This window comes from Oncorhynchus tshawytscha, linkage group LG12, assembly GCF_018296145.1.
Source record: "Oncorhynchus tshawytscha isolate Ot180627B linkage group LG12, Otsh_v2.0, whole genome shotgun sequence".
NCBI classification, from domain to species: domain Eukaryota; kingdom Metazoa; phylum Chordata; class Actinopteri; order Salmoniformes; family Salmonidae; genus Oncorhynchus; species Oncorhynchus tshawytscha.
In genome coordinates this window covers 13,382,509-13,409,249 of record NC_056440.1, presented here as the reverse complement: position 1 = coordinate 13,409,249, position 26,741 = coordinate 13,382,509, and the positions used below count along the sequence as shown (strand labels likewise).

At 43.8% G+C, this 26,741-nt stretch overlaps 1 protein-coding gene across 3 annotated transcripts in view; it reads left to right on the top strand.

Annotated features, from left to right (window-relative positions):
* The window catches only part of LOC112263910 (collagen alpha-1(XXVII) chain B), a 97,105-nt gene that overhangs the window by 31,260 nt on the left and 39,104 nt on the right, over positions 1-26,741 (top strand). For all 3 annotated transcript variants that reach the window (XM_024440544.2, XM_042331359.1, XM_042331360.1), the window contains 8 exons: positions 5,219-5,272; positions 5,593-5,646; positions 11,426-11,470; positions 13,146-13,199; positions 15,110-15,154; positions 19,550-19,603; positions 20,243-20,287; positions 25,416-25,469. In XM_024440544.2, coding sequence (XP_024296312.2) covers positions 5,219-5,272; positions 5,593-5,646; positions 11,426-11,470; positions 13,146-13,199; positions 15,110-15,154; positions 19,550-19,603; positions 20,243-20,287; positions 25,416-25,469 — 405 coding nt within the window. The remainder of the gene's footprint in view (positions 1-5,218; positions 5,273-5,592; positions 5,647-11,425; positions 11,471-13,145; positions 13,200-15,109; positions 15,155-19,549; positions 19,604-20,242; positions 20,288-25,415; positions 25,470-26,741) is intronic.

The following is a 26,741-nucleotide window of genomic DNA, read 5'->3' as shown; positions in this document are numbered from 1 at the left end:
CAGGTCCTCCGAGAGAGAGAAAGAAAGAGAGAAGGAGAGAATTAGAGAATGCACACTTAGATTCACACAGGGCACCGAATAGGACAGGAGAAGTACTCCAGATATAACAAACTGACCCTAGCCCCCCGACACATAAACTACTGCAGCATAAATACTGGAGGCTGAGACAGGAGGGGTCAGGAGACACTGTGGCCCCATCCGAGGACACCCCCGGACAGGGCCAAACAGGAAGGATATAACCCCACCCACTTTGCCAAAGCACAGCCCCCACACCACTAAAGGGATATCTTCAACCACCAACTTACCATCCTGAGACAAGGCTGAGTATAGCCCACAAAGATCTCTGCCATGGCACAACCCAAGGGGGAGCGCCAACCCTGACAGGATGACCACATCAGTGAATCAACCCACTCAGCTGTTGGGCCAGTAACTGTCAGATAGGCTAGTGGTTAAGAGTGTTGGGCCAGTAACTGTCAGATAGGCTAGTGGTTAAGAGTGTTGGGCCAGTAACCGAAAGGTTGCTGGTTTGAATCCCCCAGCTGACTAGGTGAAAAATCTATTAATTTGCCCTTGAGCAAGGCACTTAACCCTAATTGCTCCTGTTAGGTGCTCTGGATAAGAGTGTCTGCTAAATGACCCCCCAAAACTATATGACTGCACTTACACAGAGATGAAAAGCAGGTGGTTTATTTTCTGGTTGTAAATTTTAAGAGGAACAATTAAATACCTTCTTTTTTTTTTACTTGCAAATGAGGCGTCAAGTGTAACTACCATTCTAAATGTTTCCACTGAAAAATAATTGTCAGTTGGACAATGAAATGAATAGTGTTCACAAGTGTAGATGTTGGTGCCAGTTACAACCTCCTTTCCCTAGTCCTGTCCAGGAGAGGCTGGTCTGGAGGACGTTTAAAGACCATGGTTGTGTCCCAAATGCCACCCTAATCCCTATAGCATACGACTTTTGACCAGGGCCCATAGGGGAATAGGGTCCTGTTTGGGATGCACGCACATTTCATGCAAAGTTGGGGCTTATGTGAAAATGTAGACTTAAATGGTGCGATGGAGGCAATAATGGAGAAGCTTATATTTGTTTTACCATCAGTAGCCTAGTAGAATAATTCTATTATTATGTGACCATTTATGTCTTTTCACAGTTTTAGCACCAACAGTGATTGTTGACTAGAGTACCTGCTGAAATTGGCCTGGTGCATTCAGGTGGAGACTCTTTCATCGTAGGCAAACAGGACAACGTCGTAAACTGCAGGAGGGCATTCATAAAAGTTACCCATAATGCAGGGTTTGTTCAGAAGCCCAGTGTGTGTAAAATGATTTCCCTTTGATCCAATTCCTTTGAACAAACACATATGTTACTACTGGTTGCAAATGTTTCTGTGTTAGTCCTTGAATGGCCCAATTAACATGTCGAGGGCCAGGTTGTTTTCCTTTTCCACCTGGCCAGTAAAAACCATGGGCTCTAGTTATATTTAAAGGGCCCTGAGTTTTTCTGGGTCAGATCAAGTGGTCCTGGTCCTATGTATGAGTGAGGTTTAGGATTATATGCGTTTAACGTTTTTATGGTACAGTATTTAAGGTTAGAAAGTAATCACTTCCCAGTACCCTAGACTACAGCAGTAGTCAGACAGCATCCCACTACTGCCTGAAAAGGACAAGGAATGTGCCTGGTCACTCATATTAATGGACTCTGTCTTGTGTAAATACAATTGTTGTGTGTGAACCCATTCACTCCCTCACACTACAGGCCGGCATGTAAACTGTAATTCCCCACCTCTGTGTGATTAAACAGCATAACTTTGCAGAGAATGTATAAATGCACCTTTACATCAAGCAATTGTGTGTGTATCTGATCACTACCGTTAACTAGCAGTGGGTACTGTAGTCCTACATGTAAACTCCAGTGCTTGAGTTCTGATTGCCATGTCAGAGAACATGTAAATACACACGCACACACACACACACACACACACACACACACACACACACACACACACACACACACACACACACACACACACACACACACACACACACACACACACACAGACAATTTCACATGCATCATATGCTGCTTCTAATCTGCTCTTTATTGTTACACTTAGAAAAAAATAGTTATTCGACTGTCCCAATACGGTAACACTTTTTGATACCAGGAAGAACCCTATTGGGTTCCATATAACACTCTCTGTGGAAAGGGAACCAACCAACAGGGTTCTACCTGGGTCCCAAAGGGTTCTACCTGGAACCAAAAAGGGTTCTTTGAGTGTACTGTTATCATTATCTATGCTGATGCCTAGTCACTTTATGCTGCCTTTATGTACATATACACCTCAAATATATTGTATCCCTCCCTGCACATTGATCTGGTGCTGCTACTCCTTGTATTTAGCTCCGCATTGATCTGGTACTGGTACTCCCTGTATATAGCTCCACAATGATCGGGTACTTGTACTCCCTGTATATAGCTCCACATTGATCTGGTACTCCCTGTATGTAGCTCCACATTGATCTGGTACTCCCTGTATATAGCTTCACATTGATCTGGTACTCCCTGTATGTAGCTCCACATTGATCTGGTACTCCCTGTATATAGCTTCACATTGATCTGATACTCCCTGTATGTAGCTCCACATTGATCTGGTACTCCCTCTTTATTTGATTTGGTACTCCCTATATAAAGCTCCACATTGATCTGGTACTCCCTGTATATAGCTCCACATTGTTCTGGTACTCCCTGTATATAGCTCCACATTGATCTGGTACTGGTACTCCCTATATAAAGCTCCACATTGATCTGGTACTCCCTATATAAAGCTCCACATTGATCTGGTACTGGTACTCCCTATATAAAGCTCCACATTGATCTGGTACTCCCTATATAAAGCTCCACATTGATCTGGTACTGGTACTCCCTATATAAAGCTCCACATTGATCTGGTACTCCCTGTATATAGCTCCACATTGATCTGGTACTCCGTGTAAATAGCTCCACATTTATCTGGTACTCCCTGTATATAGCTAGCCACATTGATCTGGTACTGGTACTCCCTGTATATAGCTCCACATTGATCTGGTACTGGTACTCCCTGTAAATAGCTCCACATTTATCTGGTACTCCCTGTATATAGCTCCACATTGATCTGGTACTGGTACTCCCTGTATATAGCTCCACATTGATCTGGTCCTCCCTGTATTTTGCTCCATCCTTGTGTGTTTTATTCCTCGTGTTACTATTTTTATAAGGAAATCTAATAAATTAAACTCTGTATTGTTGGGAAGGGCTCGTAAAACAAGCATTTCTCAGTAAAGTATACCTGTTGTATTCAGCGCATGTGGGAATAACTTTTTACTGTAACTCATATATACTGTAACATTGAGTAGGCTCTTTAAGTTGAGGTATATGGGAGATATCAACATCTGTGCTTTGACGAAGCAGTTTGCTTCAAAACACAACAGTAATAAATACTATCTAGGGGAATCAAGTCGCTGTCCTGAACCTTCTTTCAAGATTTCAGAAATCTACAGTCATGGCCAAATGTTTTGAGAATGACAGAAATATTATGCTGTCAAATGTTATGCTGTCAATTAACTTCTGGGCCACATCCTGACTGATGGCAGTCCATTCTTGCATAATCAATTCTTGGAGTTGGTCAGAATTTGTGGGGTTTTGTTTGTCCACCCGCCTCTTGAGGATTAACCACAAATTCTCAATGGGTTTACGGTCTGGGAAGTTTCCTGGCCAGGAACCCAAAATATCTATGTTTTGTTCCCCGAGCACCTTATGGCAAGGTGCTCCATCATGCTGGAAAAGGCCTTGTTCGTCACCAAACTGTTCCTGGATGGTTGGGAGAAGATGCTCTCGGAGGATGTGTTGGTATCATTCTTTATTCATGGCTGTGTTCTTAGGCAAAATTGTGAGTGAGCCCACTCCCTTGGCTGAGATGCAACCCCACACATGAATGATCTCAGGATGCTTTACTATTGGCATGACACAGGACTGATGGTAGCGCTCACCATGTCTTCTCCAGACAAGCTTTTTTCCGGATCCCCCAAACAATCGGAAAGGGGATTCATCAGAGAAAATGACTTTACCCCAGTCCTCAGCAGTCCAATCCCTGTACCTTTTGTAGAATTATCAGTCTATCCCTGATGTTTTTCCTGGAGAGAAGTGGCTTCTTTGCTGCCCTTCTTGACACCAGGCCATCCTCCAAAAGTCTTCGCCTTACTGTGCGTGCAGATGCACTGACACCTGCCTTCTGCCATTCCTGAGCAAGCTCTGTACTGGTGGTGCCCCGATCCCGCAGCTGAATCAACTTTAGGAAATGATTCTGGCGCTTGCTGGACTTTCTGGTGCTCCCTGAAGCCTTCTTCACAACAATTGAACCGCTCTCCTTGAAGTTCTTGATGATCCGATAAATGGTTGATTTAGGTGCAATCTTACTGGCAGCAATATCCTTGCCTGTGAAGCCCTTTTTGTGCAAAGTAATGATGACGGCACGTGTTTCCTTGCAGGTAACCATGGATGACAGAGGAAGAACAATGATTCCAAGCACCACCCTCTTTTTGAAGCTTCCAGTCTGTTATTCAAACTCAATCAGCATGAATCAGCAGTGATCTTCAGCCTTGTCCTCGTCAACACTCACACCTGTGTTAACGAGAGAATCACTGACATATCAGCTGGTCCTTTTCTGACAGCGCTGAAATGCAGTGGAAATGTTTTTGGGGGATTCAGTTCATTTGCATGGCAAAGAGTGACTTAGCAATTAATTGCAATTCATCTGATCACTCTTCATAACATTCTGGAGTATATGCAAATTGCCATCATACAAAATTAATATTTGTGTCATTCTCAAAACTTTTGGCCACGACTGTACATCTGTTCAGTATTTGGAGACTAATGCCATAAGTGGAGAATCAGGGGAATCTGACTACTAAACAGTTTATTTCTCTGTCTCTCTCTCTCTCTCTCTCTCTGTCTCTGTTTCTCTCTCTCTCTCTCTCTGTCTCTGTGTTGTGTGTGTGTGTGTGTGTGTGTGTGTGTGTGTGTGTGTGTGTGTGTGTGTGTGTGTGTGTGTGTGTGTGTGTGTGTGTGTGTGTGTGTGTGTGTGTGTGTGTGTGTGTGTGTGTGTGTGTGTGTGTGTGTGTGTGTGTGTGTGTGTGTGTGTGTGTGCGCGGGTGCGTGTGTGTGTGTACTCTGTTCCAGGGACGGAAAGGAGACCCTGGGCTTTCACCGGGCAGAGCTCCAAAAGGAGAGAGAGTGAGTATCTTGTGTTTCAGTGTTCTTTAAAAAGGGAGAGTGTAACAATGGCTAACCTAATAACACGGGATAATGTAATAATTCAATATTATAATAAGTTATCTGTAACAGAGAATCATATCATTGAGCTTTTGTCATTGAGAGTTACTCAACAAATTGGAAACACATTTTGCAATAGCCCAATTTTCAATATTGTCCGATATGACCTAATGTGTTAGCTGGAAAGTAGCAAGTAATGTAGTAGAGACGTGTTTCATGTACATGAAGAGTATGAAGTTGACTTGTAACTGTATTTACATCTCTAATTCTGATCTGTCTAGGGAGAGCGTGGTGCTTCAGGACCTCTTGGACTGACTGGTCAAGTTGGTAGAAAGGTAGGAGACCCTTAATCCTGCCATGCTCACGTTACTCTATGAATCAGACTCTTTGAATGAGTACAATAGACCACATTGAAGGGCACTAAATCCTAGGCTACACCCTGCCTGCCCACTCCTACATCTCTTTTGAGCTGTGTTCAGCAGGAATCTCAAAGAGGACTGGTTAGGAGGGCTGAAACCAAGAGCATTCTTTTTTTTTTCAAATGATGTTTATTCTCTTATTTGGAGAAGAGCCTATCATAGTGAAGGCGTAGTAGTCCTGTACGTTTAGAGTGGTTCAGACAGACTCTTCTTCAGGACTCTGAAGACTCTGGATTGGAATGGAATAGCTGGGTTGTGACATCATCACTAATGGCTTCCAACACAAGGAGGGCGATTGAGGAGAGTCTTTTTTTGGGGTGGGAACCTTTCACAGTTGGAATCACGCTTTCACTCCATGCAGCTCAAAATGTTGTCATTGCTTCTCTTTGACAACTGTTCTCAACAGTCTTCTGCAGCTACTATGTTTAGTAACTGACATTTTGTTACGGCTTCAGCTGCTTTGCTGCACTGCCTCAAATCAACACGTCCAAACTGAGGATGAGGATCCGTATTCAGTCATTTTCTAGGATGCTCATTTCTTTGCCGGTTAGTCACACGTGTCAGTATTCCAGGGGTTTACCAGGCTGCCAGAGCTGTTTTGTGTGTTTGATTTCTTCAGACCTGGCCTTGCCTTTGCATGTAACACAGCCTAATCACACATGTCCCATGGGAGACTATTACACACACTCAGGTGGGAAGAAGGACATCTGCTCCGTGCCCCATGCTGCCTTGCAGCAAACACATGTTTTTCATTACCAGAAAATAAAATATTAAAAGCTGGTGGGAAAAGACTTGGAGACACTATCTCTCCTAAATTACTGCTGGCAGGCAGTGTATCATTGGGTTATTCCACACATGATCCACTGCCAGAGAGAGAAGAAAAACAGAAACTCTGAGTACAATACAGAAATGTAAGTCCAGAGATCTACAACTAGGGGTGCTTTAGGTCTCCAACCAACCAGTGCAGACCTGGGTTCAAATCATACGTTTTCTTTCAAAAACTTTTAAGTGTTTGATTGATTCTGCCTGGAGTGCCAGATTGCCGGCGTTTGCACTTCCAAAATGTTTTTTGAAAGAAAACAAAAACTATTTAAACCCAGAGCTGAACTGGTGCTAATTAAAAATGACCACCGTCTCACTAATGACGATGAGCTTTGTTTAGCAACATGCAGTCCATTTTGGACCCATTTGTATGAGAGCAGTAAAGTCTGAACCTGGAGTAGAAACAACAGCTACGCCATAGGACCGGCTGGCGCTGAAAGACCATCTGGCTTAGGCTCCAGTCAAGGTTGTTTCATTCACTACAGTAAAATAGAGGGTCTCTTTCAGCTGTCCATGTGTGTGCATACTAAATGGCACCCTATTCCCAATGTAGTGCACTACTTTTGACCAGAACCCACATAGGGAATAGGGAGCTATTTGGGATGCACCCTGTATGATGTGCGTAATGGAAAAAATAGTTTATGGGAAAATAGAGTCTCTTTCTTCCATTAAAGAGCTGAATGATGGTAATTGCAGCTTCTATCTAAGTGTGGACAGAGGTTAAGTGACTGTTACATCCCTCTAACTAATGTACTGTAGGGGTTAGTGACTGTTACATCCCTCTAACTAATGTACTGTAGGGGTTAGTGACTGTTACATCCCTCTAACTAATGTACTGTAGGGGTTAGTGACTGTTAGATCCCTCCAACTAATGTACTGTAGGGGGGTGGGTGTCCAGCTGGGGAATATTTTATCGCTTACTCACTATTGTCAGCATGAGAAACCTCAGAATTATGCTGGGATGTAGCTGAAAGTTATGTGTTTAGTTTAGTTACTAAGGCCAACACATAGACATCTCACTATTGTGTGGTCACTGTCTGTGTTCTACAGTACCCTGTAACCTCACTGACTGTGTTCTACAGTACCCTGTAACCTCACTGACTGTGTTCTACAGTACCCTGTAACCTCACTGACTGTGTTCTACAGTACCCTGTAACCTCACTGACTGTGTTCTACAGTACCCTGTAACCTCACTGACTGTGTTCTACAGTACCCTGTAACCTCACTGACTGTGTTCTACAGTACCCTGTAACCTCACTGACTGTGTTCTACTGTACGTACAGTACCCTGTAATCTCAACAGCTGTGTGGGCACTTGCTCCCTGCGCCTCTTGAAGTTCTACCCATGGCCTTGTCCCTGGCCTGGGGCCAGACAGAGTCTATGTCTTCCTCTCCCTCTGTGGGAAACATGTCAAATATATCATGGGCCAAGGTAACCCTGCAGTCAGACAGACAGAGTCAGCGGTTGGGCTAGTAAATCAGAAGAGGCCGGTGGGCTGGTGGGGAAACTGACACACTGTGGAGAGCATTACCAGCCTTGGACCTGGATGCAGTGGAGCGGTGTGTGTGTGTGTGTGTGTGTGTGTGTGCGTGTGCGTGTGTGTGTGTGTGTGTGTGTGTGTGTGTGTGTGTGTGTATGTGTGTGTGTGCGCGTGTGTGTGAATGCTTGCTCACATGCGTCTGGACCCTGCTCTTTCCACTGCCAGCCCAGCCATGATATCATTGGCATATTGAAATTGCTCTGATGTTTATTAGACACTAGCTGAGTCTTTTTTCTCCTAGACTTTCCCTTCATATTCCTGGCTATAGGTAATGGTCTGACACGTTTGGTGGATGGGCCTTGGTTAGGTTTCCTATTTGTTCAGGAGTGAATGGCATTGGTGTAAGGGCGTAATTTGTGCAAAATGGCATATTTTCTACTAATCTCTGTCACAGTTAATATTGTAACATGGGGATGAAAGACATGAGAACATAAAGCCAGTTTCTCATTTATAATGAAAGAATCCAAAGGAAAGAATATTATCTGTCTGCCAAAGTCATTTTACTGCTTCATACAAGATGGGAGAGATTAGACCTTGTGACGTGCATGTACAACTGTGGATCATGGTCAAGACCCTGCCTCGTTCCTATATATTATTATATTTATGATAAAGTAGTGTTTTCTTTGATGTTCTCTAAACTGAGAGCAATGGCTGTGTACACTGCTCGGGACTATGTGTTCAGGCACATACTTCTCCTCCAATACAGTTTATAGCAACAGATACTACAACGCTATTTGAATCACATTATTCAACTAACTGGGCTTATGTTCACTTCACATTCGGACTGAAATACGCCTTCAATGGCACACATGTAGACAGGGAGCCTCAGATCAGAGACTGCTCCTCTGTCTCTGGCAGTGAGGCTCAGATCAGAGACTGCTCCTCTGTCTCTCTGGCAGGGAGCCTCAGATCAGAGACTGCTCCTCTGTCTCTCTGGCAGGGAGCCTCAGATCAGAGACTACTCCTCTCCTCTGTCTCTCTGGCAGGGAGGATCAGATCAGAGACTGCTCCTCTGTCTCTCTGGCAGAGAGCCTCAGATCAGAGACTGCAGCATTTCTCTCCTCGGTGCTCAGCTGTATGTCGCTGGCTCTGGAGCCCAGACATGTTCTTCCCTCCTTTCCCTTCTCCATGGATGTGCATTGGCTCCTTCCTTGTCCTCATAAGGCTAAGGTCAAAAGTATTAGCGCTATATAGGGAATAGGGTGCCATTGACTCTGCTCCAGTGAACTGGGCAGTAAAGACCTAATATAGTGTATTTTGGTCTTCAGGTGGTGTTTGATTGGTAGCAGGGACAGAAAAAAATCCAGGCCTCTGTTTACGAATCACCTGTAAGATAACGGCTTGGCTGCATAGAAGTATCTCATAATGTCTGTATGTAACCTGTAGGAGATGGCGTTTGGAACCGCATGCTGTGGTGGGTGGTCTGTATGTAAACTGTAGGAGATAGTATATATATACACACATATACACACATATATATACACACACACATATACACACATACAATATATCACAAAAGTGAGTACACCCCTCACATTTGTGTAAATATTTGAGTATATCTTTTCATGTGACAACACTGAAGAAATGACACTTTGCTACAATGTAAAGTAGTGAGTGTACAGCTTGTATCACAGTGTAAATTTGCTGTCCTCTCAAAATAACTCAACACACAGCCATTAATGTCTCAACCGCTGGCAACAAAATCACATTGTAGGATTTTTTATGAATTTATTTGCAAATTATGGTGGTAAATAAGTAATTTTTCCAACAATTGTTAACAGACAGATTATTTCACTTATAATTCACTGTATCACAATTCCAGTGGGTCAGAAGTTTACATACACTAAATTGACTGTGTCTTTAAACAGCTTGGAAAATTCCAGAAAATTATGTCATGGCTTTAGGAGCTTCTGATATAATTTGAGTCAATTGGATGTATTGATTGGATGTACATACCTTGGATGTATTTCAAGGCCTACCTTCAAACTCAGTGCATCTTTGCTTGACATCATGGGAAAATCAAAAGAAATCAGCCAAGACTTGTGTGATGTGATTGCGATTGCGTCGTCTGTGGACCTATTGGGGCGGTAAGCAAATTGGAGTGGGTCTAGGTTGTCAGGTAGGGTGGAGGTGATATGATCCTTGACTAGTCTCTCAAAGCACTTCATGATGATGGAGGAAGTGAGTGCTATGGAGCAATAGTCATTTAGCTTAGTTACCTTAGTTACCTGTTCTTGGGAACAGGAACAATGGTGGACCTCTTGAATCATGTGGGAACAGCAGACTGGGATAGGGATTGATTGAATATGTCCGTAAACACACCAGCCAGCTGGTCTGCGCATGCTCTGAGGACGCAACTAGGGATGCTGTTTGGGCCGGCAGCCTTGCAAGGGTTAACACGTTTAAATGTTTTACTCACTTTGGCTATTGTGAAGGAGAGCCCACAGGTTTTGGTAACGGGCCGTGTCGTTGGCACTGTATTGCCCTCAAAGCGAGCAAAGAAGTTGTTTAGTTTGTCTGGGAGCAAGACATCGTGGTCCGCAATGAGACTGGTTTTCTTTTTGTAGTCTGTAATTGACTGTAGACCCTGCCACATACGTCTCGTGTTTGAGCCGTTGAATTGCGACTCTACTTTGTCTATACTGACGCTTAGCTTGTTTGATTGCCTTGCGGAGGGAATAGCTACACTGTTTGTATTCGGTCATGTTTCCGGTCACCTTGCCCTGATTAAAAGCAGTGGATCGAGCTTTCAGTTTTGCTCGAATGCTGCCATCAATCCACGGTTTCTGGTTGGGGAAGGTTTTAATGGTCACTGTGGGTACAACATCACCGATGCACTTGCTAATAAACTCACTCACCGAATCAGTGTATACATCGATGTTGTTCGGCGCTATCCGGCACATATCCCAGTCCACGTGATCGAAGCAATCTTGAAGCGTGTGAGGTGAGGAGTCTCCTCCAGTAAACATACAGTTATTAAACACAGGGAAACACTCTGACATGATTTCAGCTCCACACAGTGTGTGTGTGTGTGTGTGTGTGTGTGTGTGTGTTCTTACATAACAGGACCTTGAGATTTTCAAGGAACTCTTTGATAAAAAACTCATCCTCTATATTATTTCCATCCTTTCCTCTTCTCAGAACTTCGTTAATGTTCCACTGGTCTCTGATTGACTACATGTGAGTCAGTGTCTTGTTTCTATGGTAACTGAACTTGGTAACTGAAATGAAGCATAGCATATCGGTACTATTCATATCCCTGATATGAGGAGTTATGTGATCCTTATCATATCTATACAAAGTTTTCAAACTGTATTGTTCCTCTCTCTGCAGGGACAGAAAGGCCATCCAGGTCCTGCTGGTCAACCAGGAGATTCTGTGAGTATTCTGTTCTGTCATATCGTATCAATAACTTCTGCTAATGATACATGAACATAGGATAGCTCAGAATCTGGTCTGGTAAAGTCCTATTACAGATTGGGCAGCTTCCGCAAAGCACTGTTACATGAAACGTATTCTCATGAGTAACAGCTTCATATAGTTTTGCTTGTTTCAGTAGTTATTTTAACTGCCTTCTTTCTGTGTCTTTGAACTGGTATTAATGTGTCAGTCTTCCTGACTGCGTCCTCGGTCGAATATATACATGTTAAGAAACATTCTATGCAGCAGCTATAGAACACTTAGCAAATTCATTGGACCAGTGCCTTTAAAAGATTTTTGCAAAGTATTATGGGATATTAGAATCCCGTTGTCTTATCCTTCGTCATCTTCAACCTAAACTGTGTTTAAACCACTGCATACATCAGACAATAGACTCTCCATCTGTTTACCCAATGAAGCTGAAGCTATGGCTCGGCTGTCAGAACACATTGCTCCCTGAGGACCCAAACATGAATTCCTGAACAGAAAAAATAAAAGAGGGAGAGAGGGAGAGAGAGAGAGAGCGAGAGAGAGAGACAAAGGGAGAGTGGGAGGGAAGGAGAGATAGAGAGAAGGAATATATATATATATATATATATATATATATATATATAGCAAGAGAGAAAGAGAGATCCGAGAAGAAAAATTAGGTCATTAGAAGGAGGAGGAGACTAAGCCTTGTCAGGGGAGGATGTTAAACATGAACACATTAGTTCTTAAGCAATCTTGGCCAGAGAAATTTAGTTTTTGGCAGAGCTTAAAGTGGGTCAAATAGTCTGGACAACCTAAGGTCACTTCTCCCAGGGAATCCAAAGAAATACTAAAAATAGCGTTTAGTGCGTTTACATTCACTAGAAAGAATGTGCAATGTGTAGTGTACTATCAGTACAAAGAGTCTTGAGTTCTCACTGACCACATGGCCTGAGCAGGAACATGATCTGGGCCTTAGTTAAAGGCTATACGTAGGGCCCAGAGTTGTTCCTGGTCAGGCTGATGTGGTCAGGAAATGTCCTAGTGATCTAGAGTATCACTGAGACTCTTTGGCTCTTCTGTTGCTGTATGCAACACTGGGCTCTCACAGCGATGTTCGTGTTTGGGTTTTCAGTGGGAAATGAAAATGCATGATGCATTAACATCATTGCCGGTAGTCTGTAATTACATTGGTTGGCTCTCATTACAAATAAGCGGTAATGTTCCATTCATTAAAAAAAAACCATGTTGTTCTTTGCATATATTTAAAGTTTTAAAAAATTAAGTATTTCAAGTTTCATGAAGGGATTAATTGAACATTTATTTCACCACAGGAAAATATTTTAGTGAAGGAAAGTCCCATGATTAACAGATTACTACTGTACAGTAGTCCAACTGTACGTGGTTCTACCACAACGTAAAACTACCCACTGGGAGTCCGTTGAACTTTGCAGTGGCTCTCCTGACTTCCAAACGCAGGGCTGACGAAACAAAGGGTCTTTATGAAGTGTGTAGATGGAACCCTCTCCCTGTATTTCCCCCTCTTCCTGAACTCACACTGCTTCACTCCAATGACATGGAGGCTAAGAATGGCCCCCCTCTTTCATCTCAATCCTTCTCTCTCATCTCACTCACTCCTTCTCTCCTTTCCCTCTTTCTGCAGGGCGAGCAAGGGGCAGACGGAAGCCCAGGGGCCAAAGGTTATCCTGGCAGGCAGGTGCAGTAAATCTAGTGTCGCGGTGCTGGTAAAGCAGGGCTACACACACCATACAGTACATTAACAGCTGTAAGAAAGAGAGAGGTGCTAGCTAAGGCTAAGCTAAGCAGGGCTACACACACCATACAGTACATTAGCAGCTGTAAGAAAGAGAGAGGTGCTAGCTAAGGCTAAGCTAAGCAGGGCTACACACACCATACAGTACATTAACAGCTGTAAGAAAGAGAGAGGTGCTAGCTAAGGCTAAGCTAAGCAGGGCTACACACACCATACAGTACATTAACAGCTGTAAGAAAGAGAGAGGTGCTAGCTAAGGCTAAGCTAAGCAGGGCTACACACACCATACAGTACATTAACAGCTGTAAGAAAGAGAGAGGTGCTAGCTAAGTCTAAGCTAAGCAGGGCTACACACACCATAAAGTACATTAACAGCTGTAAGAAAGAGAGAGGTGCTAGCTAAGGCTAAGCTAAGCAGGGCTACACACCATACAGTACATTAACAGCTGTAAGAGAGAGAGAGAGGTGCTAGCTAAGGCTAAGATAAGCAGGGCTACAGTACACACAGTAAACACACTCATGTCTAGTGTTCCGGTGCTGGATAAAGCTAAGGCTAAGCGGGGCTACAGTACACACACCAAACACACTCCGCTCATAAGAGGCTAGAGTGAGGGATTGGGCGTGTAAACACTCTGGACGAGGTGGGCAGAGAGAATGAAAGGGTCTTTGAAAGAGCTGCAACACTGTAAGACTGTCAAAAGCACCTGTGGCAGGATTAGGGATATGATTAGGGATATGATTCTTCGGTTTGCTGCCCCTGGATTTGCCATAGGCTTTTACTTAGTAGTCAATACCTTGGCTGAACATGGAAATGCAATCAATCTGTGACTAACGTAGCTGCTCCTCCCATGGAATACGTTTCCTTAGGGGTCTTTAGGAGCTCACACTGTGCGTTTCATGCAGCGCTGCCACTTCTGGGAATATCATTTGAATACGTTTTTAAAAGTCTCTCATTGCCGAGTAGTATGTGGGTTTCTCCACGAGGTAAAACATGCTTCCTCCCTGCTGTCCAGAACAGAACGCATGTTTGTAACGCCGCCTACACACACGCACAGCTGCAGAATCACTCATAGCTCGGCTTGTTAGAAAATGTTTATGTTAGCTTAGAGTTCAGACCTGGGGCGGAGTGTTTTGTCTCTGTATCTTTAGTGCTCTTACCCTGTCATTGTTGTAACTCCCCAGATATATATATACACACATACACACACACACACACACACACACACACTGTTGTAACTCCCTAGCTAGACACACACTTCAGACACCCACACACTTCAGACTGATGGATTTGGTTTTAGCACTCCCTACCAACTGTGGACTGTGAATCCCTGGCTACAGTGAAGAGTTGAGAAAGTGTGAATCACTGGACCAGCTGGTCTCCTGAGGAGTTGAGAAAGTGTGAATCACTGGACCAGCTGGTCTCCTGAGGAGTTGAGAAAGTGTGAATCACTGGACCAGCTGGTCTCCTGAGGAGTTGAGACAGTGTGAATCACTGGACCAGCTGGTCTCCTGAGGAGTTGAGACAGTGTGAATCACTGGACCAGCTGGTCTCCTGAGGAGTTGAGAAAGTGTGAATCACTGGATGTATGTTCATTAAGGCCTTCTCAACTTCAAGATTACCTAATGGAGATGTTCTATGAGTCCCAAACAAGACCGTCCCTCCACTAATCTGCATGCCTGTAAACACATGTTGGAAATATTCAGCCAAAATGAATAATCGTCAGTTAGTTATGATAGCACTATGTGAAAGCATAGTGAAGCTATGGACATTACACATGTAATGTATTGTATGCATTATGAAATGCATTACGTAAATCCATTTGTAATGTAATTTGTTATGCTGTGCTCTGTAGGGTTTACCTGGGCCTGTTGGCATTATGGGGCCTAAAGGAGTCCGGGTGAGTCATCTAAAAAATGGCACTAACAAAGTACTATCTCTGTTCTGTATAGGGTTGTTAATCAGTTGTCAAGATACTATATAACTTGACTGTGCTGTTTGTTCTGTTTTGAGTGTTTTTGTCTGATAAATGTGACATATACAGAGCATCTGGAAAGTATTCAGACCCCTTGACTTTTTCCACATTTTGTTGCGTTTCAGGCTTATTCTAAAATTGATTTTTTAATTTTTATTATCTCATCAATTACACACAATACCCCACAATGACAAAGCAAATACATGTTTGCAAATGTATAAAAAATTAAATATATCACATTTAAGTATTCACACCGTTTACTCAGTACTTTGTTGAAGCACTTTTGGCAGTTTTCTTGGGTATGACGCTACAAGTTTGGCACACCTGTATTTGGGGAGTTTCTCCCATTCTTCTCCGCAGATGCTTTCATGTTCTGTCAGGTTGGATGGGGAGCGTCGCTGCACAGCTTTTTTCAGGTCTCTCCAGAGATGTTCGATCAGGTTCAAGTCCGGGCTCTGGCTGGGTCACTCAAGGACATTCAGAGACTTGTCCCAAAGCAACTCCTGCCTTGTCTTGGCTGTGTGCTTAGGGTCGTTGTCCTGTTGCAAGGTGAACCTTTGCCTCAGTCTGAGGTCCTGAGCGTTCTGGAGCAGGTTTTCATCAAGGACCTCTCTGTAATTTGCTCTGTTCATCTTTTCCTTGATCCTGACTAGTATCTAAGTCCCTGCCGCTGAAAAACTTCCCCACAGCATGATGCAGCCACCACCATGCTTCACCGTAGGGATGGTACCAGGTTTCCTCCAGATATGACACTTGGCATTCAGGCCAAAGAGTTCAATCTTGGTTTCATCAGACCAGAGAATCTTGTTTCTCATGGTCTGAGAGTCCTTTAGGTGCCTTTTGGCGAACTCCAAGAGGGCTGTCACTCTACCATAAAGGCCTGATAGGTTGAGTGCTGCAGAGATGGTTGTCCTTCTGGAAGGTTCTCCCATCTCCACAGAGGAACTCTGCAGCTCTGTCAGAGTGACCATTGGGTTCATTGTCACTTCCCTGACCAAGGCCCTTCTCCCCCAATTGCTCAGTTTGGCTAGACGGCTAGCTCTAGGAAGTGTACCCTTTTGGGACCCTTCCTCAGATCTGTGCCTCAACACAATCCTGTCTTGGAGCTCTACGGACAATTCCTTCGACCTCATGGCTTGGTTTTTGCTCTGCCATGCACTGTCGACTGTGGGACCTTATATGGAGTGGTGTGTGCATTTTTAAATAATGTCTAATCAGCTGAATTTACCACAAGTGGTCTCCAATCAAGTTGGAGAAACATCTTAAGGGTGATCAATGGAAACAGGATGCACCTCAGCTCAATTTCAGGTGTCATAGTTTCGGGTGTCAAGGCTCTGAATACTTATGTAAATAAGGGATTCATGTTTTTTAAAATTTTGAATACAAACATTTCTAAAAAGCCTGTTTTCACTTTGTATTTATGGGATATTGTGTGTAGATTGATGATTTAAAAAAATGTTTAATCCATTTTAGAATAATGATGTAACTAAAAACACATTGGGTCTGAATTCTTCCTGAATGCACTGTATTTGTTTTTATAGAATAATATGTACCGAATGAACCTTACTGAATATTCACTGTTTGATATGATTTCTACCATGTTCTATTTACTTCCTGTATAAATACACTGCCAATACAGTCATATCATTGAAATATGTTTAGAAGATTCTTTATGACATCTGTCAAGGTCAGAGAGCATCACTGTCAACCAGGGTGCCTGCCCAAGGCATACTAAAACACAGTATGGTTTTTGCAGACAAAGAGTAAGGCCACACAGTCACATTCTCTGTTTGTACAGTACAGTACACCCTACTCTAAAGATTACTTTGTTCCAGAGGTCTCTAGCCACTTGCTGTGTTAAATAAACTGTGAAAAGCATGTTAAATAAATCAACAAGACCAGAGCGGTCACATAAAAAAGCCATAATGTAAACACCATTCGTCGAAAAAGCTGGCCCTGTTAACTCACCATGATTAAAATCACAGAGCTCTTTGTGGAGATGCTGGTACAACAAGAGATTTGAGGTGCTGTAAAAGTAATTAGCTTGTGTTGAAAAACTTTTCACCTGAATGTCAATTGTTGTTGCTGGTGATATTTGTTGATATTTGTTGTTGTTATTGTTGTATTTGTTGTTGCTAGTATAGTACCAACAGAGATACCACCCTGCATCCTTCTGCTGGCTTTCATCTGAAGACCAACATGGTCCTGTTGACTCTTGAATGTATTTTTTCCTTTTGATCATCTCTTGTCCTCCAGTTCCCATATGCCTCCCTCTCTCCCTCCTCTCGCCCTCCTCTCTCCCTCCTCTCCCCCTCCTCTCTCCCTCCTCTAGCTATCCTCTCCCCCTCCTCTCCCCCTCCTCTAGCCCTCCTCTCTCCCTCCTCTCGCCCTCCTCTAGCCCTCCTCTCTCCCTCCTCTAGCCGTCCTCTCGCCCTCCTCTAGCCCTCCTCTCTCCCTCCTCTAGCCCTCCTCTCTCCCTCCTCTCTCCCTCCTCTAGCCCTTCTCTAGCCCACCTCCCTCCCTCCTTTAGCCCTCCTCTAGCCCTCGTCCCTCCTCTAGCCCACCTCCCTCCCTCCTTTTTCCCTCCTCTAGCCCTCCTCTCTCCCTCCTCTCTCCCTCCTCTAGCCCTCCTCTCGCCCTCCTCTCTCCCTCCTCTAGCCCTCCTCCCTCCCTCATCTAGCCCCTCTCCCTCATCTAGCCCTCCTCTCTCCCTCCTCTAGCCCTCCTCTAGCCCTCGTCCCTCCTCTAGCCCACCTCCCTCCCTCCTTTTTCCCTCCTCTAGCCCTCCTCTCTCCCTCCTCTCTCCCTCCTCTAGCCCTCCTCTCGCCCTCCTCTCTCCCTCCTCTAGCCCTCCTCCCTCCCTCATCTAGCCCTCCCTCTCCCTCATCTAGCCCCTCCTCCCTCCCTCCTTTAGCCCTCCTCTAGCCCTCCTCCCTCCTCTAGCCCTCCCCGCTCCCTCCTCTAGCCCTCCTTTTTCCCTCCTCTCTCCCTCCTCCCTACCTCCTCTAGCCCTCCTTTCTCCCTCCCCTACCCCTCCTCTCTCCCTCCTCTAGCCCCCTCTAGCCCCCTCTCTCCCTCCTCTAGCCCTCCTCTCTCCCTCCTCTAGCCCTCCTCTCTCCCTCCTCTCTCCCTCCTCTAGCCCTCCTCCATCCCTCCTCTCTCCCTCCTCCCTCCCTCCTCTAGCCCTCCTCCCTCCCTCTAGCCCCCTCCTCTCCTCTAGCCCTCTTCCATTCCTCCCCTAGCCCTCCTCCCTCCCTCCCTCTAGCCCTCTTCTATCCCTCCTCTCTCGCTCCTCCCTCCCTCCTCTAGCCCTACCCCCTCCCTCCTCTAGCCCTCCTCTAGCCCTCCTCCCTCCCTCTAGCCCTCCTTGAGCCCTCCTCTAGCCCTCCTCCTTCCCTCCTCTCTCCCTCCTCCTTCCCTCCTCTCTCCCTCCTCCCTCCCTCATCTAGCCCTCCCTCCCTCCCTCCCTCCCTCCCTCCCCTCCCTCCCTCCCTCCCTCCCTCCCTCCCTCCCTCCCTCCCTCCCTCCCTCCCTCCCTCCCTCCCTCCCTCCCTCCCTCCCTCCCTCCCTCCCTCCCTCCCTCCCTCCCTCCTCTAGCCCTTCTCTCTCCCTCCTCTAGCCCTCCTCCCTCCCTCTAGCCCTCCTCAAGCCCTCCTCTAGCCCTCCTCCTTCCCTCCTCTCTCCCTCCTCCCTCCCTCATCTAGCCCTCCTCTCTCCCTCCTCCCTCCCTCATCTAGCCCTCCTCGAGCCCTCCTCTAGCCCTCCTCCTTCCCTCCTCTAGCCCTCCTCCCTCCCTCATCTAGCCCTCCTCTCTCCCTCCTTCCTCCCTCATCTAGCCCTCCTCTCTCCCTCCTCTAGCCCTCCATCAGTAAGCAGCCACCCTGGAATCATCAGAGATCCCTGAAGTGAGGGTATGTGCCCTTGGACTACATCGTGGAAGGCAGCACCATGCAGTCCATGGGCATATACACTTGCCTCAAGGCTTTGTTCTTCACGAAGAGCCCCACCCCTGCGGCCAACAGAATCTCACCAAAAAGGACTAAAGCCACACTGATGTGATGAAACCAAAGAAGAGAGTTATAGAAATGTAATTGATCTCCTTTTTGTCCCTCATCCCTCTATTCTCCTCACCCCACTCTCTTCCCCCACCTCCTTCTTCACTATCCATTTCTTTATCTGTCTCCTCTTCTCTGCTTTATTCCATTACCCTTTTTTCACTTCCTCCCTCCCTTCCATCTCTCTCTGCTCTCCCCTGTCCTCCCACTCTCCTTATCCTCTTCCTGTCACCTATACACCTTTATCCCACCAATATTTCTGCAGGGTTTCATAGGAATCCCTGGGGTTTTTGGCCTTCCTGGACCTGATGGTGAGAGAGTAAGTAGTCCAGAATATCTCCTAGAATATGAAAATGAATAACTATACAATAACCTTTCTACCTCTTTGAATTACTAGTTTGGTGCATTACTGACACTAAAAAGAGACCACCTCTCTTAGTCCTATGGGAGGGGTACACAGTAGCTGAAAACCCTCCTGTGGGCATTATTATCAGTCATGATGATCAGATCTAACCCTTAGTGAGTTTAAATGATTGTGAAATAGAGGTGCTTACACTGGATGAAATGCTAGCAGTAAGATGACTGGAGTCATCCCCCAATACAGGATCAAGTGCTGGTGGAATTCCAGCCATCCCTACTCTTTGGATAATAGTCAGGAGATGGGCTAACACTAAGAGCTGCTTTGGAATAGCCTGATGAAGACTCATTTTCCCAGAACCCCCCCCCAGGCCACTGGAGTAGAATTGTAGGCTATATTAGAGAGTATTTTTGGACATGCTTGCATTAGCTTACATTTGATACAGTATGTGTATTGGTTCTAGTAGGCTACCTTAAAGAAACATTCATAATCTGCTTGTAAAATAAATATTAAATTATTATTGACATTTACCTCTTCTTTTGCTGTTCCCCTCCTCTCTTCTTTCTTTTCCCATCCTTGTCTCTTTCTCTACTTCCTCAGGGAATCCCTGGTGTTCATGGGAAGAAGGGCAAGATGGGTAGGCCGGTAAAGATTTCTCTCAACATACCTTTTTATAGAGAATGCAATAATACCATGAAATCATCTTTTCCTTTTTTCCCCTTCTGTCATACCTTAAAGGTCAATTCCACCACTTTTCAACCTAATTTTCATTATCTCCAGCACAATACCAGTGTCAACATATGTAAAAACAGATGGATTTTTATGTTTTGTAGGGGATTTTTTTTTTTGAAAGTTTAGAAGTTCACCAAAAGTTAAAGCGGTGACGCGGGGAGCAGGAAAGTACCCTCCCTTGGTCCAGGAACATGTTGCAGGTTGAAACTCACCGGTTGAAACTCACCCTGTGATGTCACAGAGAAGCATTTTTTAAAGGGCCTTTCTTCTAATATTTTTAACCACCGACCATAGAAACAAGCTGTTTTCACATGTGTAGATACTGGTTTGGTGCTGGAGATGATGAATATGAGGTTGAAAAGTGGCAGAATTGCCCTTTAAAGATACAGCTAGGGTAATTTAGTGAGTATGGCATGGCTATTATTCAGAGGAACAGTCTTGAGCGTGTATGGGGGCATCTTGGCTTTAACCATACATCAGTGATACATGTTGTGGTAGCCTCCACATAACCACAGTGGAAGACTGTTGAAGACTGTTGTCTTTTCACTCTTGAGATGGCTGGCTACACCTTGAGCCTTGAGTCTGTCTGCATATTTCCACTAGTCTATACAGTATATCATTTAGAATAGGATGAGATCTCAACGGACTACAACTAGGACACTATTGGCAACTATTCCATTGATTATACACTGAGTTTGCAAAACATTAAGAACATGACATGCTCTTTCCATGATGTTGTCTGAACAGGTGAATCCAGGTTAAAGCTATGATTCCTTATTGATTTCACTTCTTAAATCCTCTTCAATCGGTGTAGATGAAGGGGAGGAGACAGATTAAATAAGTGGTTATAAGCCTTGAGACAATTGAGACATTGATTGTGTCTATGTTATTCGAAAGTCTATTACATTGGACTATAACAAAGCCTTTTACATTAGACTATAACAAAGCCTTTTACATTAGACTATAACAAAGCCTTTTACATTAGACTATAACAAAGCCTTTTACATTGGACTATAACAAAGCCTTTTACATTAGACTATAACAAAGCCTTTTACATTAGACTATAACAAAGCCTTTTACATTAGACTATAACAAAGCCTTTTACATTAGACTATAACAAAGCCTTTTACATTAGACTATAACAAAGCCTTTTACATTAGACTATAACAAAGCCTTTTACATTAGACTATAACAAAGCCTTTTACATTGGACTATAACAAAGCCTTTTACATTAGACTATAACAAAGCCTTTTACATTAGACTATAACAAAGCCTTTTACATTAGACTATAACAAAGCCTTTTACATTGGACTATAACAAAGCCTTTTACATTAGACTATAACAAAGCCTTTTACATTAGACTATAACAAAGCCTTTTACATTAGACTATAACAAAGCCTTTTACATTGGACTATAACCAAATCTATTACATTGGAACAATGTTTAGTGCAGTGGAGGAACTTTTGGTTTTGGAATTCCAGCCCAGCTAGTCACAGACCAGGAAGTATTTTCATTGGCGCCTGTATGGGGATTTCCAATTCTCCCATCAACATATTGAGATGTGCTTACATGGAAAATCCTGATGTTCCAAGTGACTTATGTAATAGAGATTTCTTCCCAAGCACAGTTTTACAATGTTACATGGTGAAGTGGGTTATTAAGCTGACGATGGTCAGTGAACGACAATTGAAGCTGGCACAGACTATAAATAGCTGTTGAGGTAGCCTCGCTGTTAAGAGCATTTGGCCAGTAACCGAAAGGTAGGTTAGGTGGAAAATCTGTTGATGTGCCCTTGAGTAAGGCACTTAACCCTAATTGCTCCTGTAAATCACTCTGGATAAGACTGTCTGCTAAATTAGTAAGATGTCATTTTTTTTAATGAGGAGAGTGCAACGTTAGCATTTGATGACGGCATCTCTCTGTGTGTTTGTTTCTGTGGTGCCGTACCAGCCCTTCTCCTTCTCATCTTCAGTAGCTACTTTTTCTTCCTTACATTGAGTCGTCTAAACATTCTGTGTGTTCACAGTTACTAGCGTAATGTTCTCTGAGTGGCACTTGCATATGACAGAGCTAATCTAATCTGGGATCAGACATATTACCTTTCCAGCAGATTTCGTACTACCTGCAATCTTTCAAGTAACGTCTTTGAGTTAAAACAACTCAAGAGCTGCGGAGTAGCTATGTTTCAGTTTAAACCAACACTATTATAATGTTTGGGTAAAAGCGGCATTTTGCACATTTTGGAAGGCATCACATTGCAGCAATTACCAATGTATGACTTTCCCCAGATGTTTTACTGATGCTTAACTCAACACTCTGCCTGCCACACACATTCCATCCTTCTGAATAATATCTCCTGCAATAGAAACGGCTGGTAATATCACCATCCCTTCATCTAATATTACATTTTCCATCCTCACTCTGTGGGCCTATGAGACCTCTACTACTAGTACCATTAATCATACAGGCACAGTCTATACAGTAACTACAGTAACTACAGTAGCTACAGTAGCTACAGTCTATACAGTAACTACAGTAGCTACAGTAACTACAGTCTATACAGTAACTACAGTAGCTACAGTAACTATAGTCTATACAGTAACTACAGTAGCTACAGTAACTACAGTCTATACAGTAACTACAGTAACTACAGTAGCTACAGTAACTACAGTCTATACAGTAACTACAGTAACTACAGTAGCTACAGTCTATACAGTAACTACAGTAGCTACAGTAACTACAGTCTATACAGTAACTACAGTAGCTACAGTAACTACAGTCTATACAGTAACTACAGTAACTACAGTAGCTACAGTAACTACAGTCTATACAGTAACTACAGTAGCTACAGTAACTACAGTCTATACAGTAACTACAGTAACTACAGTAACTACAGTAGCTACAGTAACTACACTCTATACAGTAACTACAGTAACTACAGTAGCTACAGTCTATACAGTAACTACAGTAACTACAGTAGCTACAGAAGCTACAGTCTATACAGTAACTACAGTAGCTACAGTAACTACAGTCTATACAGTAACTACAGTAACTACAGTAGCTACAGTAACTACAGTCTATACAGTAACTACAGTAACTACAGTAGCTACAGTCTATACAGTAACTACAGTAGCTACAGTAACTACAGTCTATACAGTAACTACAGTAGCTACAGTAACTACAGTCTATACAGTAACTACAGTAACTACAGTAGCTACAGTAACTACAGTCTATACAGTAACTACAGTAGCTACAGTAACTACAGTCTATACAGTAACTACAGTAACTACAGTAACTACAGTAGCTACAGTAACTACAGTCTATACAGTAACTACAGTAACTACAGTAGCTACAGTCTATACAGTAACTACAGTAACTACAGTAGCTACAGAAGCTACAGTCTATACAGTAACTACAGTAGCTACAGTAACTACAGTCTATACAGTAACTACAGTAACTACAGTAGCTACAGTCTATACAGTAACTACAGTAACTACAGTAGCTACAGTCTATACAGTAACTACAGTAGCTACAGTCTATACAGTAACTACAGTAGCTACAGTAACTACAGTCTATACAGTAACTACAGTAGCTACAATAACTACAGTCTATACAGTAACTACAGTAGCTACAGTAACTACACTCTATACAGTAACTACAGTCTATACAGTAACTACAGTAACTACAGTAGCTACAGTAACTACACTCTATACAGTAACTACAGTCTATACAGTAACTACAGTAGCTACAGTAACTACACTCTATACAGTAACTACAGTCTATACAGTAACTACAGTAGCTACAGTAACTACACTCTATACAGTAACTACAGTCTATACAGTAACCACAGTCTATACAGTAACTACAGTATTCTGTGATGGAGAAGGGCCAAGGCTGAAGCTGAAGCTACAGCAAGGTGTTGTTGACCTTGGCATTGTGACAAGCAGCACACGTTGAGCGTGTGGCCTAGCGGAAACCTCAGCCTCCCAGAGCCTCAGTGTAGCCTATTATAGCGCCACAGCTCTTGTTCTCTGGTTTTATAATGGAACAGATGGAGCCAGGAGGAGGAGGAAAGGAAAGAGCCCAGTCAGCAGATCCCGGGCCAGCCAGTCAGTCCCCAGGCTGCTGGTTAGGGCTCCTGCCAGCGAGGCTCAGTGCAGCACGCGCACTCCCAAACATTCAGCCATGGAATTTCCTGCTGCTGCGCACGCACACAGTCTCTAGGAATAAAGAGTCCAAAAAGCTTGTTTACAGCATGCGTGCTGCTTGACGTGCTGCTTGACGTGCTGGTTGACGTGCTGCTTGACGTGCTGCTTGACGTGCTGCTTGACGTGCTGCTTGACGTGCTGCTTGACGTGCTGCTGGACGTGCTGCTTGACATGCTGCTTGACGTGCTGCTGGACGTGCTGCTTGACGTGCTGCTTGACGTGCTTCTGGACGTGCAGCTTGACGTGCTGCTTGACGTGCTGCTTGCTTGCTTGGGGTTTATTCTGGAAACCTCTTTGACAGGGATGGAGTTTGTCTACTGAGTGCTGACATTGTGTTTTGTTTATTTTCCGCACATCCAGAAGTGCAGTGTGGGTAAACATAAAGGAGAAGTAAAGAATCAATAAATGAATACTGTAGTTACTAGAAAGGAAGTTAAGTAATGACTCATTAACTAAACTCATTTAGAAGTGCATCACTATTATTTGTAAGCAAAACCACGCAACAAATACTGCATTGTAACCAATGTGCATGCCGTAATACTTTAGCTTTGGGTCTACTATACAGCCACACCATTATGGTTTATACTAGGAAGCCCAATATTCTAAGAACATATTCTCATGGTCAACTACTCTGGGTGTGGGAAAGTAATGGTATGTAATGATATGGTTGGCCATGCCAAGCATTATGGTTCAATACCATTATTTTTAGTACAATTGTGTTGCTTTGCAGAATGGTTGTGTTTCAATCTGTTTCTTCCATAGTGTTTAACAGCTCTCTGCCACCCTGGTACAGAGTGATAACATGCCTACTCTCTTTGTGTTTGTGGGCTCAGGGGTTTGCTGGGGACTTTGGCGAGCGGGGACCACCAGGACCAGACGGAAACCCAGTAAGTGAAACAGCAGAGATGACTGTTCCCCCTGGCCATCACTTCAGACCTATGCTCAGATAATATGTTTTCTTTCAAATACTTATGTTGTGCTCTATTGAGCTTAACTGGCGCAATGGAATGAATGGAATAGTCCCAAAAGTGCAAAGCTCATCCTTCTGGCACTCCAGGCAGGCTCAATCAAACGCTGTTGAACATTAAAAAAAAGCCATTTGAGTTTCAGCCTTTATTGAAGGTATCTGTTGTTTGTTTTTAAAGTCACAGGTCTAGCCTTTTTGTTTTTGTATCTTGGTTTGGATTCAATAATTAGCCAGTGCATTATCTCCTGAAGTATACACAACAACAATCTATTTAGAGATTTTGAATGACTGATTTACATCATTTTAGTACAGCGGTCAAGTGGGCTCAATCAGCCCATAAATGGTATAAACTGCATACCCTGGCTGTTTGCTTCCAGGCACTACTTAAACTCACACACACACACACACACAACACACAAAACACACACACACACACACACACAAACACACACACACACACACAAACACACACACACACACACACACACACACACACACACACACACACACACACACACACTAACATTATTTGTCTGGTGAACAGACATGGTAAATAGAAGTCACACTTGATGAATTGAGAACAACCCCTTTTAGTTTCCCCTGTTGGGGTACGTAAACCTCCACACTGCATTTTATTTCATTTGCTTCTTCCTGGGACCTCCTGAGGATTTCCTACTCCTGAGCCTGTAATGATTCCAGCCTGAGAGTTTGTTATATAGTTACATGCCCAGAGCATCTCGTTCTGGTCTTTGGTCATGTCAGTCCACAGTTATCCACATTCACAGTCATGAGGGAGGGGGCTCTGGACTCTGAGATCTGGACAATTTGTCTACTGTTTTAAATGTTGCAGTAATGTCTGTAAGATCTGTAACCTAGAGCACTCACATTGCTAACTAGTTATTATAGCAGCAGTATATACACTCTTATGCACTTCTCAGTAGCTGCATTGGTGACAACATGGGAGAGTCAGATCACTGCATAAGTGTGTGTTTCCAAGCAATGAAGCGGGTATTGTACTTCACAAGGTCAAAAAGATACTCATATCTTCACTAAAGCAATTTCTTAGACCACATCCCACTCAAGTTAGTTTGACATGAGGGCATAATGTGGTTCTGAAGCTTCCTCAACTCTACCTTTCTTAACAGCTCTATGAGTGGCAACTGTATAGAGATATTGTGATTGGCTGACCTCA